This window comes from Topomyia yanbarensis, chromosome 2 (genome assembly GCF_030247195.1).
Source record: "Topomyia yanbarensis strain Yona2022 chromosome 2, ASM3024719v1, whole genome shotgun sequence".
Classification (NCBI taxonomy): domain Eukaryota; kingdom Metazoa; phylum Arthropoda; class Insecta; order Diptera; family Culicidae; genus Topomyia; species Topomyia yanbarensis.
In genome coordinates this window covers 141,213,984-141,227,939 of record NC_080671.1, presented here as the reverse complement: position 1 = coordinate 141,227,939, position 13,956 = coordinate 141,213,984, and the positions used below count along the sequence as shown (strand labels likewise).

At 35.7% G+C, this 13,956-nt stretch overlaps 2 protein-coding genes across 5 annotated transcripts in view; one reads left to right on the top strand and one right to left on the bottom strand.

Annotated features, from left to right (window-relative positions):
* Positions 1–1,768, bottom strand: part of LOC131681573 (dedicator of cytokinesis protein 9) — a 314,839-nt gene extending 313,071 nt beyond the window's left edge. For 2 of the 4 annotated variants that reach the window (XM_058962420.1, XM_058962421.1), the window contains exon 1: positions 865–1,768. In XM_058962420.1, coding sequence (XP_058818403.1) covers positions 865–963 — 99 coding nt within the window. In that variant the 5' untranslated portion in view covers positions 964–1,768. The remainder of the gene's footprint in view (positions 1–864) is intronic. The other 2 variants (XM_058962423.1, XM_058962424.1) reach the window with 2 other exon arrangements.
* The window catches only part of LOC131681574 (protein phosphatase 1L), a 111,187-nt gene that overhangs the window by 76,933 nt on the left and 20,298 nt on the right, over positions 1–13,956 (top strand). The gene's annotated exons all lie outside the window — the stretch shown is intronic.

Here is a 13,956-nt window from a genome sequence, read left to right as displayed (position 1 = left end):
AGAGTTGAGTAACAAACGTATAAACTGCCGAGTAATTATCGAAAGAGAAAGTAAACAAAGAGAAACTGTCATTTGCACTTAGAATCATTTGACATGTTTGGCTAGATATCTTCTTCTATCTAGAAGTAGTAGATACCTCACATATATCATAGCATTTTTCTTTGTGCGAATTTTTCCTCTGCTGACTAGTTATTTGAGCCATGCAGTAACATTTCGAAAAAAAAACTTGAACCAAAATGTTCAGCTACATTTCGATATTCTTACACTTGTAATAAAAGATTGTTGTAATGATTTTCGATAAAACAACGCAAAAATTAAGTCACTCTGTTTACAATAGCACGAATCATAAACAGTTAATATCTCATGCTAGTTCCTCAAAGTCAGCAAAAAACAATACGTGAAATGGATTTCACCTGGCAGCACTGGGCTTTTGTTTGTTATAAACTCAATGGCAAAATCAGCAAGGGTGAAACCTCACCCCATTCATAGTATCTGCCGCTCTCTGATAGGATGCAAGTCGGTGCATCTGCGATTCGCAACGACCGTTGTAAGAGAGAAAAGTGTATCACTCACTTAGGACCAGAAATTGAACAACTTCACAGGTTATTCACATGTGCCTCTTTTTTATCTATACGTATATAGTTTTTTTTTCAACGAGGAGCGTGGCACAAAAGTGGATAATCGTCGTCGATCCGATGAAATGAATGAGTTCAATCACATCAATAAACGTATACTTCAATTGTAGACAGTTGATTATAATTGGGTGCAACCCGCTAGACATACAAATGCATATGCGTCACGATTCACGAACCAAACCTAACCGAGCAATGAAAACTAATAAAAGTGGAAATAAAAAATACATACAAGTGAAGCAGATTCACGTACAACCTGCGAGATGTTCTCCCTCAGCTGGGCGGCCATTCCGGGCTTATTGAGCCCCCGGGTAAACTTTCTTTCTGTCATTATGTTGCCTGCGGTCGACTCTCGGCGAGACGAGATACTGTCACGCCTTTCGTTCCCTACCCCTTCGGTGTTTGTTTTAAACCTTTTAATTATCACGACTCTTCATTGATGGATGATCACTTTCATAGAGCTGCTTGTGAAAGCCGGTTACCTCACTCACTTGTGCACCTATGCTTCCTCCTCTTCTTCGATTTCTAGCCTTTCTTCAAACACTCATTCGAGCATAGACCTAGCAGCTATGCTAGTTTGCTTTGGCTGCAATGCAGTCGATAAGATATCCTTTTACCGTCGACCGATAAACACTGAATTCTTCTTTTCAAAGTGGTTGTTATTAATCATATTCTCATCCAAAACACCACCCACTATCAACAAAACAGGAACATGATTTCACCAATACACTTGCACTCATTTACATTTGCCAGAAAGGATCGCCGAGCACATGTATGCGTGAGGATGCATACTTACGGGCGGATTCCTCTCATCAATCAGAATGGGAGTGAACCTCGAAAAAACGATGAAGCAAAAACACCCAACTACAGGATGATGCACTTTCTTGCCACACACACTCAACAACTTAATCCAATCGAAGATCTTTACTTTCACCTTCTCACGAGACGAAAAATGCAAAACCGTGTGCGAAGACAGTCCCTCAAATCATATGGTCAGTATCCCTGCTGCTTGCTAGATAACACGATCAAGTATTCAGTAACCTTCGAGATAAAGAACAGACTGTGGCGCTGGAGGTGAGAAAACGCCAATTTTTCACACGAGCAACACGACATCGACGTCCAACACAAACCGACCGTCCGAGTGAACTGCGGCAAGCATCATTATTATGTTGTGTGTCGCATCACTCTCGCACACTGCGATCGAGTTGGATGAACAATGCTTATGGCGGTGGCACCGCGAGCTCACGTATACAAACCAACTGGCTCATGTTGCTGAGCTGTGGTAGAGAAACCCGTGCCGCAATTACTCGTTCATCATCAATCCCACAGCCACCAGCAGACGGTGTTTTGTTTTGCTCGTTTATGTTTTGATCTGGAACCTGCCGATCTTCCAGCATGCGCACCACGTGTGCCGAATGAATCGGTCGATGAATCAGAGGTTGAATGAATGATAAAGCTGATGCAGTGCGTGCATTATGCTGAAGTATTGGTTTATCCTGCATAGCGAGTTAGCACTTGATGAATATTTTAAGTTTTTAATCAACATGTTACGGTAATAGCGCCTTTGTTTAGGTTCATCAAGTCAATCCTTTCATACAAGGGCAGCTAAAGTTACAAGTTCATATGTTCTGGTCTAAGTACTAAAACAAGAGTGTTCTATTTGTGTTAGAATCAGCAGCGTTCATTTCTTCATTTTTAAACATCCGGTGCTCACTATCACTGGTTGTACAAAGTAATATGAAATAGCTGTGTAAAAATTCACACCGCCAAATCAATTATTCCCAAACTAGATATATAATTTCTCCGGTCATTTTGAATCGTTTATGTGATCATCTGTCAATCCGATCAAAATAAAAGTGCACCTGACCACCACACTTTTAATATTGTTTATTGCTTTGAAAGTTGGATTTTTGATGCACTTCGCTACCACACTTTTTTCACGGTTGGTTCTCTTTTAAAGGAAATTTCGGACAAACCGACAAACTGTGCCCATTGAATCTTTCGCACGCAATTTGCTTGTAACTGGTTGGATAACAGTCTACGGTTTAATTGTACTGTTTGTATATGTCAGTTGTTTTTTTTGCTCAGGCGCTGGGTTTTCCATTGTTTATAAAATGACACGTGGCAGTCTGATTGTCATGCATACACAAGGTGGTTTGAACTAAGTTCCAGGGTAACAAAGGAAGGAATTGGTCGAACTTGCCGTATACCGATAGAAATGTCAAGGAAAACATCCATAACGTGTCTCACTTTTTATATTGCGACATGAATGGTTGGATTAGTTATCGGGTACACGCAGAACAAAACCATGGAGTGACTAATTAATTACAAGTTTGTTTGAACTTGAAGAAGGAATAAATGTAAAAGCATGTCCCAAAAAAGCACATGCCATACTTGTGCGATACATCATTCAATCATACAGCTTGAGCGGTTGATCATTTTACACCCGACCAGGAGGAAATAACACAATTATAACTCATGCTGATATTTTGTTACGAAAAATTTCCTATCAAATTTTGTTATAAAGCAGAAACCGTTAGGTGTTAAAATAACAAAAATTCTAACAAAAAATTCTCCACGAATATCACATTTATAACAAACGTTGATAGCAATATAACACGATCATAACACCATGAGATAGCATAATTGACCCCAACATAGCTTGTATTACTTATTGTATAATATCAACGATTTTAGCGTGCACGTCTAAAAATAGAATACGAGAAAAATAAAGCATACATTTAGGCGCTTTTTGCTTTGGGAGCAAAAAGCTTCATGCATCAAAAAAGCTTTTATAGCATTGCCAAATGATTGCATATCTGCTGGCTGATTGTTATTGTGAATTCACAATAACAATCAGCCAGCAGATATGCAATCATTTGGCAATGCTATAAAAGCTTTTTTGATGCATGAAGCTTTTTGCTCCCAAAGCAAAAAGCGCCTAAATGTATGCTTTATTTTTCTCGTATTCTATTTTTAGACGTGCACGCTAAAATCGTTGATATTATACAATAAGTAATACAAGCTATGTTGGGGTCAATTATGCTATCTCATGGTGTTATGATCGTGTTATATTGCTATCAACGTTTGTTGTTATAAATGTGATATTCGTGGAGAATTTTTTGTTAGAATTTTTGTTATTTTAACACCTAACGGTTTCTGCTTTATAACAAAATTTGATAGGAAATTTTTCGTAACAAAATATCAGCATGAGTTATAATTGTGTTATTTCCTCCTGGTCGGGAATATATGACATGCAGATTATTATTTGTCGATATTGCCGCTTTGAACCTGGGTATTCTGAATTTGATGGGGAAGTTTCCTGCATGAACCAACGACGTTGTTTTTGACTGATGTTTAAAGTTAGCATAATATTCCACGCTTCCGTCAAGGGCAAAACGATTATAGATGCAGAAGACGTTTCCAGAACGCACACATTGAACTTTGCCCAAGCCTAGGTGCTCTTTGTTTTCCTGGTGCCATATGCTTTGTTTTTATTAAGTTTTACTTACCAATACAGCTGTCTATATGACGATAGACTGAATAGCTTTATAATATCTTTTCAGATTAGGAAAGAGGGGCTATTTTTAGATTCTAAATAGTGCGCTTTGGCGCTTCTCTTGTACGTTAACGTGTTTTAAGTGGTTTTTAGAAATAATGTTGATGCGACATGGTAACATTGAGCGGATATTTTACGTACATTATTTTACGGAGAATATGAGAAATCTTATTTAGGATTCCGCATAGATTCAAAGCAACAAATGTGTTTTCAGGTTTCAAAATAAGTCTCTTTTGGGGATTGTTATTGGCATTTTTGATATGGGGAAGACTAAACAAACCAGTACAATTATCTCGCACCCAATAAATTGGTAGAAATGCAAATCTTTCACAGAAGTTATATCTATCAACTGCAAATATAACAGATTTATGAGAAAATTCGAGAAATTGTTGATCTTTGTTCGGACGGATTCTTGAATATTTCATGTTATTTCTGTTACACATTTTTTTCAAAATTTGATTAAATTTTAAGGAGGAAATTAACAATATTTTTGCATTAAAGTTTTTAGATATTTAAAGGATTATCTAAAACGCATTCAAATCAGTTGTCAGTTCAACCATTAAATATACTCAAGTAAACTCAAACACTTTTTATGCGGAGGATAAAATAAAAAAGTCGCGATAGCTTAGAAATTTAAAAAACGCACAAACTAGAAAGCCACAAACTGGATAAGGTTTAAGTGTTCATAAAAACCTGCAGAAATTGGAGAAATCGCACTGAAAGTCTTACCAAGATCCTCAAAATACACTACGAAAATTTTGGAGATCAGTATAATATATCAGATAGTTTTTTGTGACCCGAAAATTCGTTTTCGCTATATGCAGCATAGATTAGAGGAAAATTAATTATATACTCATTAGACTAAGCCATGAAAACTAGTTTTAAAATGCTTTTTGATTTCAATTCGCGTATCTTTATTTCATCTGGACTGCTTGATACTTCCTGCATATTCTTCGAAATAAGTTTTATAGGAAAATTATAATCTTTAGAAAAGTTCTTTGATAACTTCACGATTCCAAAGCTTGTTATGATAATGGCTTTAATATTTAAATCGTACGCCTCCTACTCGAAGTTATGTGTCAGACGAGTGTCTCAGAAAATAGGCAATGTCATCTCTTAATCCAACTGTAACCAGGTAAGTCAATCAAACACCTCACTGACAAGTTCTCCGACCAGGAGCGGATCCAGAAAAAAATTTCGGAGGGGGTCCAAAATTTCGACTTTAAAATGTTCATTGTACAATACGTAATATGTAATATCCTCATTTAATTAAAATCAGTTTTGGTAATTGAATCTGGTTTACAAAGATTTTGAATTTAGAATGAATTTAAAAAAGAAACTTTTTTGAAAATTATCAAGATGTTAAAAATTTTCGGGGGGGGGGGTCCGGACCCCCAAGATCCTCCCCCTGGATCCGCCACTGTTTCCGACCAATTGCATCTAAAACTGTTCCATACCTAAAAAGGCGAAATTTTGAAAATCCAAATCAAAAAAATCAAAAACAGAAAATTCGCTTTAAAAAGTTGAATTACGACGCATAAAAAGAGACCTCAGTGTATAAGCAAATATACTGTCATTTGTGTAACCGTTAGCGTTCAAAGATAATTGTGAAAGAATATATAACTTACTGTAACATCATCGTTGTATGCGTACATTAATGTCATATTATTAATCCAATGATAGCACCAGAAAATATAATCTCGATATAAGCTTTCTTGCATTCCTGATCGGTATATCATAAAGATAACACAGAGAGTAATTTATATCAACATGAGATATAAATTTGATAGCTTTCTGTTATGATGTTCTGATCGGGCACCCATTTTAAATTTCATTGGCTGTTGATCATTTTACATCCATCTTAAATTTCATTGGCGATGTGAATTTATCTCCAGACTTGTAGATTCATCTAATAGTTAGCATTAGAAAGTGAAATTTCACATCTTGCAGTCGTACCTCCATTGCACAATGGTTCGGAATTCTAAAAGCTGGTTCTAAATTTCTTAAACAATTCAATTTTGAAAATTCATATTGCAAGTAATTTGCCAAAAAATGGGACGTTCCTTAAAAAACAAAGAGCTTGTGTGTCTTCCGCAAATTTGTCAAGTTGTCCTATAACTTCAATAACCAAGCTCTATTTCAAACCTTTAAAAATTTTAATTTTCTTGCTAATATAAGAACCGCCCTACCCGAACAGAAAGTAATATCGAAATTGATCGTAGAATTGTTGAATTTACAACAGTTTTATTTGTTAACAACAACTTTTCTTGTAACATCAATGTACTTATGATGCAGTTCAAAATCTACAACGGAAAAACAATGTAAATCGATGTTTTTGATTTCAGAATGTATGGGAAAAGATCAATTGTTTCATTTTTACATCCCTTAACGTAAATTTTCCAGAATAACACTGTTCTTCGTTCTAATGTAACAATAAAAATGTTGTAAAACTGTTGTGCATTTCTATTCGGGTAGCTTTTATTTAAATGGAAAGAAATGCCTTGGAATGTACAACAACTTTCCTAAGCATAGTATAAGGCTAAGTAATTTAGTTTTTGCAAAAAGTTAAAACTCCTGCTAAATTTACATTCTGGGCCACTCTTTCCACCATATACACGAAAATTTTGACTTTTACGCTGTCAGTTAAAAAAAATGTTACAGGTTTTTACGGAAAAAAGTAATGTCCGTCAGCTTTGCGATGGAATCCTATCATTACCTCTGTATATGCTGAAACTGAAGAGTGAAAAAGCTGGTTTGATATTTTCTTCCTTAATGGGGTCATGCCTGTAAGTTTTCGTTAATATGATTTTTTTCCTTCTAAAAACATTAAAGCTCATTTTATGAAAAATGTGTTTTTCACAACTCTGTGCACGATTATAAAAAAAATAAAAGCTATGTATTTATCCAAACAAAACACTGTTTTTAGAGAATTTAATTGCCTACAGGCTGAACCAAAAAATGCATTAAAAAATTTAAATTTTCAATGTTACTGCTAAAAATACCGGAAGATCGAGTATTTTTTTTAAATGACTAAAATACCTAAAATTTCAACTTACAATCACCATGGTAGTCTATCCTGTGCAAAAAATCGTTCCGAATAAGGAAGTATTCCACTTTTTTGTTTCAGGTGAAAATTACGGACTGAATTGTGCACGGAGTTTGAGTTATCCGCTGCGAGCTGGCTCGCGGGGCTGTATGTAAATTCGCCATTTTTTATTTTATTTGATATTTAGAACAACTTTTTGTTAGTCCAGGTGGATAATGTACGCAATAAAATGTAAATGGTAAAATTAAACCTAAGCATAGACGCCGACGTAAAGATTATTAGTCCTAGCGGCAGATCAGTCTAGGTATGTATAACAAATTTTGCATCAAATTAGAAAAAATGCATTTAATTTCCATTTTTGCATCAACTTTGCACTCGTTCGCAGATATTCAAAAATGCATCACAAGTGACCTACCGCTAGGGCTGGTTCCCAAGGGAACTGACATAAACAAGCTCACTTTTGTGTTTTAAAGTTGCATTCGGCACAGGGATCGAGACAAAGAAACCTGATTCATCGTCCTGAACTGAAGGAGTTCTTTTCCGAGAGTTTGAGAACTACCATCAGCAAAAAATACAAGGACGCAAATTGCGCACTTCGATTAACTAATCTCCGACGCTCATCCCAACCCAGTCGAACTTCCTTTTGCTTCCTGCCCTCGTCTGTGCCCTGGTTCTGTGGTCGGGGTTGGTGATGGGGATTCCCAGTCTACTCCTACAGCCAAACTTCGCATTTACGGGGATTGCGAACAAAAATTGAAGAATTTTTCTTTGTAGTATCTGAAGCGGAATACGATGTAATAGTGCTTGATGAAACGTGGCTTGATCCGTACAATTTGACAGTTTCGTCGACTTTGCTCCTGTTACCAATTCTCTCGAACAAATACCGCCATTTAAACTTCGCAGAATAGTGATTTTTAAGCTACTTATTAGTTTTTCTTTAAAACATGGTATCTATAATATTTTAAATGTATAAGAGGCCGTTGAGTCGAACATAGGAAAAAAAATTGGTAGAGGAAAGTATAGAGACGACCAACTTTTTGACCATTTTAGCAATCTGTCTAAAACAAAACTGATCTAAAAAATTAAAAAGATTGAGTGTGCTGCGATCGTATATTATGCTATATTGTTTTTCGTAAAATCCAAGAAAATTGCCACAGACCGTAAGAAATTCGTTAATTAATTCTTTGTTAGCGCGAGTGTCCTGTTAAGAACTGTCTTGTTGGATTATACCGTATTATTCATGGGATCATCAATATAATCAACTTGTTACCGACGCACGGTGATCACCCTCCATGCAAAAGTCAGCCAACCCATGTAGCCAATAAGCATTATAACGTAGACTAATATCTGCTTTAGATCCACATATAGAGCTATCCTAAAGAGCCGTGAAGCCCTAAATTCTGATATAATGCTGGTATTATGGCAGAAAAGGCGAAATATAGTGCTATTACTGTGCAGAGATTGACAGCTCGTTTCTGCAGTACTAATGCTATTAAATAGCACCAGCGTACAAATGTCAAATTTGAAAGCCTTATATTAGCACTACTAATGCTATTAAAAAGCTTAAGTTTGCTGTCATTGCCGCCATGGTTTTAAAACCATTTCTTATGTTTCCTTTCGGTATGATGAGCAAAAAGGAAAAGAATTAAAATAAAATGTTCTGTTTAAAACCGCAATTGACTCTGTTCTAATGCATTGTAATGAATATCCTTAAGGTGAAGCGATGCCAAAATCACAACAAAGATTCGGTTATGTTCGGGTTACGTTCAGCATCTGTGTGCGGCTAGAACGTACTATACCGATAGGAGATCGCACGCACACAATCATATCGTTCAGCAATCAGCTGACTGATTTTTGTACCACGTGTTTCATTTGTTTTGAAAAATAAAAAGGTACACATTTTCCAAACGAATCAAAATTCCGCGAAGAAAATCTATTCATCTGCATCTGCTAACATGCTTACATGCAGTGATACAATATCTAAGCAATCGGAGATAAGACGTTTAAGTTACAAGCGATTTTGTCTTGCGCGCCAATGCAATGTTTTGATTTTGACGATGAAATAAAAAGAAGAAGCAGAAACGACGGCAGACATTTTATCTGCCATCTTGTGACTATTCAGCATGTCCTCAATGGGTTTTCGTTCTCACATGATATGAATGTTTACGAAAATTACCATTACTAAGTCTCGAACTGAGGTACCTTGCTTCGTCCTTCACGGTAAGTGCGCTGCATTTGCTCCCTGGACTACACACTTAGAAATATTTGCAGTATTCGGTAATTTTTAACCAAACTTTCGGTAACCAGTTCGGTAATTGAACAAGTTACAGAAAGTTCGGTAATTAATTTTTTGCTGATCTGTCAAAAATTACCGAATAGTTCGGTAATTTTAATACAGATGTTACCGGACGTTTTCGGTACACACAGTTTTTTATATAAAATATTTCGGATTTATATATAAAAAACAAATGGATCAATTTTATACTTTTATTGTGGCTGTAATCTTTGGCACTTTCATTAGATTAAAAAAGCAGCGCAGCTATCCGGCAGTGAAAAGATGGTGCGGGAATGGAACTGAAAGTTGTTTAGCTGCAGTCAATAAAGATCTACGCACCGCAACGTATCGTGATGTCAGTGGTAGCGTATGAATTTACTGAAATCGGCCACTAGAGCTGGCGTTCCGCTGCATTGCGTTTAGCCAAATAAATGCTTACCGAAAATTTACTAAGGTAGACAGCTTTCATTCGCGAGCACGACCACTAAATATTAAATAAACAACGCTCTGTAAAACATTTTCAATATTGCATTTGACAGTTAATTTTCACGGATACTGGAATTTTCCGAAATACGGTAATTAACTGTAATTTTTACCATTCATTCGGTATTTTATTTACCGGATACGGGAAGAATGCGGTATTACTGTACGAATTGTACTTTTAATTGCAGACTTTGGTAAAATAATTTGTATACAACAGAACGATCGGTAAAGTTTGACATATATTCTTTCAAAAAAAAACATGTTTACCAAAAATCAGTTATCTTTCGATTTTTACCGAAATTTCCTTCAAAAAATTACCGAACAGCGAAATCCAATTTGAGTGTGTACACACTTAATTTAAATTACTGGGTACAGTAAAATTTTGCTGGGGTTTTGAACAGCAAACCGTTCGGTAATCAATTCAGTAAAACAATTTGCTACCGAACTCTCCGCAATCCGTTCTATCCAAACGTCAAAAAACACTGGTCAGTCAGCAGTTTCCTCTGAAAATGGCGACTTGACAGATGATTTGCTATACCTGTTTTGTAAGTTTTTGACGAGGTTCGCATATTGCATATTTTCGATTGAAATGAAATATGCCGAATATAATCTTCAAGAAGAGTTGCATAACAAATAAACCCACAGCGTTACAATAGCATTATATCGGCTTTTTATTTGCTCTATTATGAAATTAAATGCACTTGTAAAGCTTACAGGCTGGTGCTTTAAAGATCCTTGGAGAATGTATGCGTTATATCAGGTTTATATACGCATATAGAGCAAGCGATAATGCTATATGTCGGCTGCGCAGTTATGCATTATTGATGCTAATATAGAGCTTTATTGCATTGTTAATGCTGTAATGGAGTTTCAATGCAACATTAGTGCAAATGTATAGCCAATATAGTGTAATGGCTTAATGCTTATGGTTACTTGGGAAAACCTCAAACGTTGCCTAAATTTGATAAAAACTTCACTTTAGGGTTATTTTGTGACGCTGAATACATATACCGCGAAGACCCGTTTTTATCAGCCCCTTTGGTGTATTTTTTGTTGACAAAATTGGAACAATGACAAAACAATTTCAGTTATTTTCTCTACTAAACCGAAGCTGTTCAAATATATTGCATCAATCTGTGAATCCTGACTGGCTGACGAAATCGAGTCGAAAAGCTGACAAAATTGGGGGCTGATAAAAACGGATTTTCAATGTATGACGTTATTTTCTATTTTTAACTGTATTTTGGCCTTTAGGGTCGTTCAAAACTTTGACATTCATGGATATAATGTGTACTATATCTAAAAGTTCATTTTCAATATATTAAATGTAGTCGATTTCTAACAGAAGACACATTTTTAAATTGTTGATAATTCTGAGAGACATTTATAAATTACATTGCGAACCCTGGGTAATCATATACTTGCTTGCGTCATCTAAAGGCATATACAGTAGTAATTCGCTGGTTGGACACTCTTTAACTGGACCGGTTTTTAGTTGGACATCCGCTAGTTGGACCATTGTCCAACTAAAAAGCATCTGAATGCCAAATTCTCATGTCAAATCTAATTTGACAATCTATCTGTTAATCTTTTACACTACTAACGTCTTCGTTGGAGACATTTTGACATTTGTCAGTTGGTTCAACTAGCGAATCAAATTCGTTAGTTGGACAGCGGCTGTGGCCCAACCAGCGAATCACGACTGTAATGAAAAATCACATTCATTTCCAGAAAGAACACTAATTTCAATTATTATCCAGTATAAACAATCTTCCTGAACTGTTTAAATAGTACAACCATTCTGGGCATAATGACTTTAGTTTAGTAAACAATTTGTTATTCATACTGCATATCTGAGCTAGTGGAAAAACTTGTATCTATTAAGTCGAACGATAAATGTAAGCCCAACGAATAACCTTTCAAATGAAACCAGTTTGACTCTGAACGGAATTCTAAAAAGATATATTCAATTGAATAACACTAATTTGAATGCAGAATTCGTCATCTATTTCATCTTTGATGTTCTTTAAAAAATTTAACTTTTGTTCTCAAAACTAAATATTTCGAGGAAACTCTATTCAACCTGTTCACATATTAAAAAATAAAGATATGCATAATCGAAAATAAAATTGTTGTTTTGACCACTATAAAACACTGTACGGCAACTGAAAGTGTACGTAACGCTTCCGATTTGAGAATATTGAAATAATACCCGGTCTTGCGTCAAAAACGTACCACGTAGACTCGAAATATCAAACGTTTGGGCCAGTGAAACATAAACTACTTACACAAGATACTTACTAACCGCCGAAAGTAACATTGGATATGAAAATACTAGCTGGTGCGCACACATAAGCATAAAAATGTATACAAACAAAATTTAACTACCTTATAAAATAAAAATAAAAATCAGAATTTCAATGTTTGACCTCCATTTTCGATGTAAAATTGTGTGCTGAACCCAACAATGATGTCCAAAAAATTATCAGTAGAACAGCTTTCGAGTTAGAGTAAAAAGGTGAAGCTACCTTTAAAGTAAAAAGTACGTTTAGTAAAATCCATAAATCTTTGAACATTTTTTATTAGTGCGACTAATGGTTCTAACGTTATTTACGAGTTTGTTGATTTTTTTCTTATGTTTTTAGCAATTCTAAAAATTATACTTTAGTGGAACTCGAAGCCTGCTAATAACCAATGAAAATAAGCCCTTATTAGTTCAAAACGGATGAAAATTGTTAAAGCTGTTCATTTTTTTGTAGAATGAGAATTTTCGAGATTTACTGAACCGTTTCAAACTACATATTCTCTAGGGCTTATTTCATACAATATTAGGGATTCTCTGTTAGAACTCCGTTCAACAAATAAAATGAAGAATCAGGGGTCTAAATAAGGTGGTTACCCTACACCAGTAATCATAAAGTGAAGGAAAACCGATTTTCTATTCAGCTTTTTGTTAGTGGCTGCGTTCCCAAATGCGCACTCCACTTTGACAAGTCGTCCGTCCAATGTCAAATTTGACAAATGACCCATCATGTCAATTTTGACACACTCTTCCATCCTAGGGGCAAATCACTCTAAGAATGTATAACAAATTTGCATCAAATTAGAAAAATGCATTTAATTTCCATTTTTGCATCAGCTTGGCACTCCATCGCAGAAAAGTTTGTTTAACAAACGTCCTACGCTGATCCACTTTGTTCGACGTTTTGTTAAATGTAGGGCTAGTTTTTCTGTAGGGTTTTGACGTCTTACACGCAACGCAAACCACATTGCAGGCAACGCAAAAACATTGCACGCAACATTACGAATTTCTATTTTGATGGAAATAAATGCATTTAATTTCGCTGATTTTTAAAAATGCATCACAAGTGATCTGCCCCTAGCTTCCATCAGTCTCAATTTTCACAACACGGTAGGCGTTGATTTTTGTTTTCGTCTCAAACGTTAAAAATTAAAATAAAATTTCGGTTGTTTTTCCGTTAAAAATACGATTACGGTTCAGGTCGCCACAATCGACTGGATCTAGGACTGGATTCATCCAATTGAACCGCCTTTCAACAGTAACATTCAATTCAAAAAGAATATTCAGAACAACTAGGGTGATGAGCCTATTCGTGCCATGTTTCTATTATCACCCTACCCATTTGAAACCGTTGGTTAGAGCAGTGTTTGCCATCTTTGTTCAACGCATTGAGTCAAATGGTAGCGCAACAATAGGGGCACTCGATTCGTGTTTTCGTTGCGCTCAAACACGAGAATGTCACTGTTTTCAACGCATTTGTGTTATTATATTGGATCTTAACAACGAAGCAAAGCGGTTGATGTCAATTTTGACGCACTCCATTGATTGTAAGGCAAGAAATTACCGAATTAGTGAGGCACCTTGCTTAGTATGGTGAGAAAAGGCTCATCACCCTACTTTCCAAAACTATGTTTGCGAAATCGGCTTACAAAAATTGGA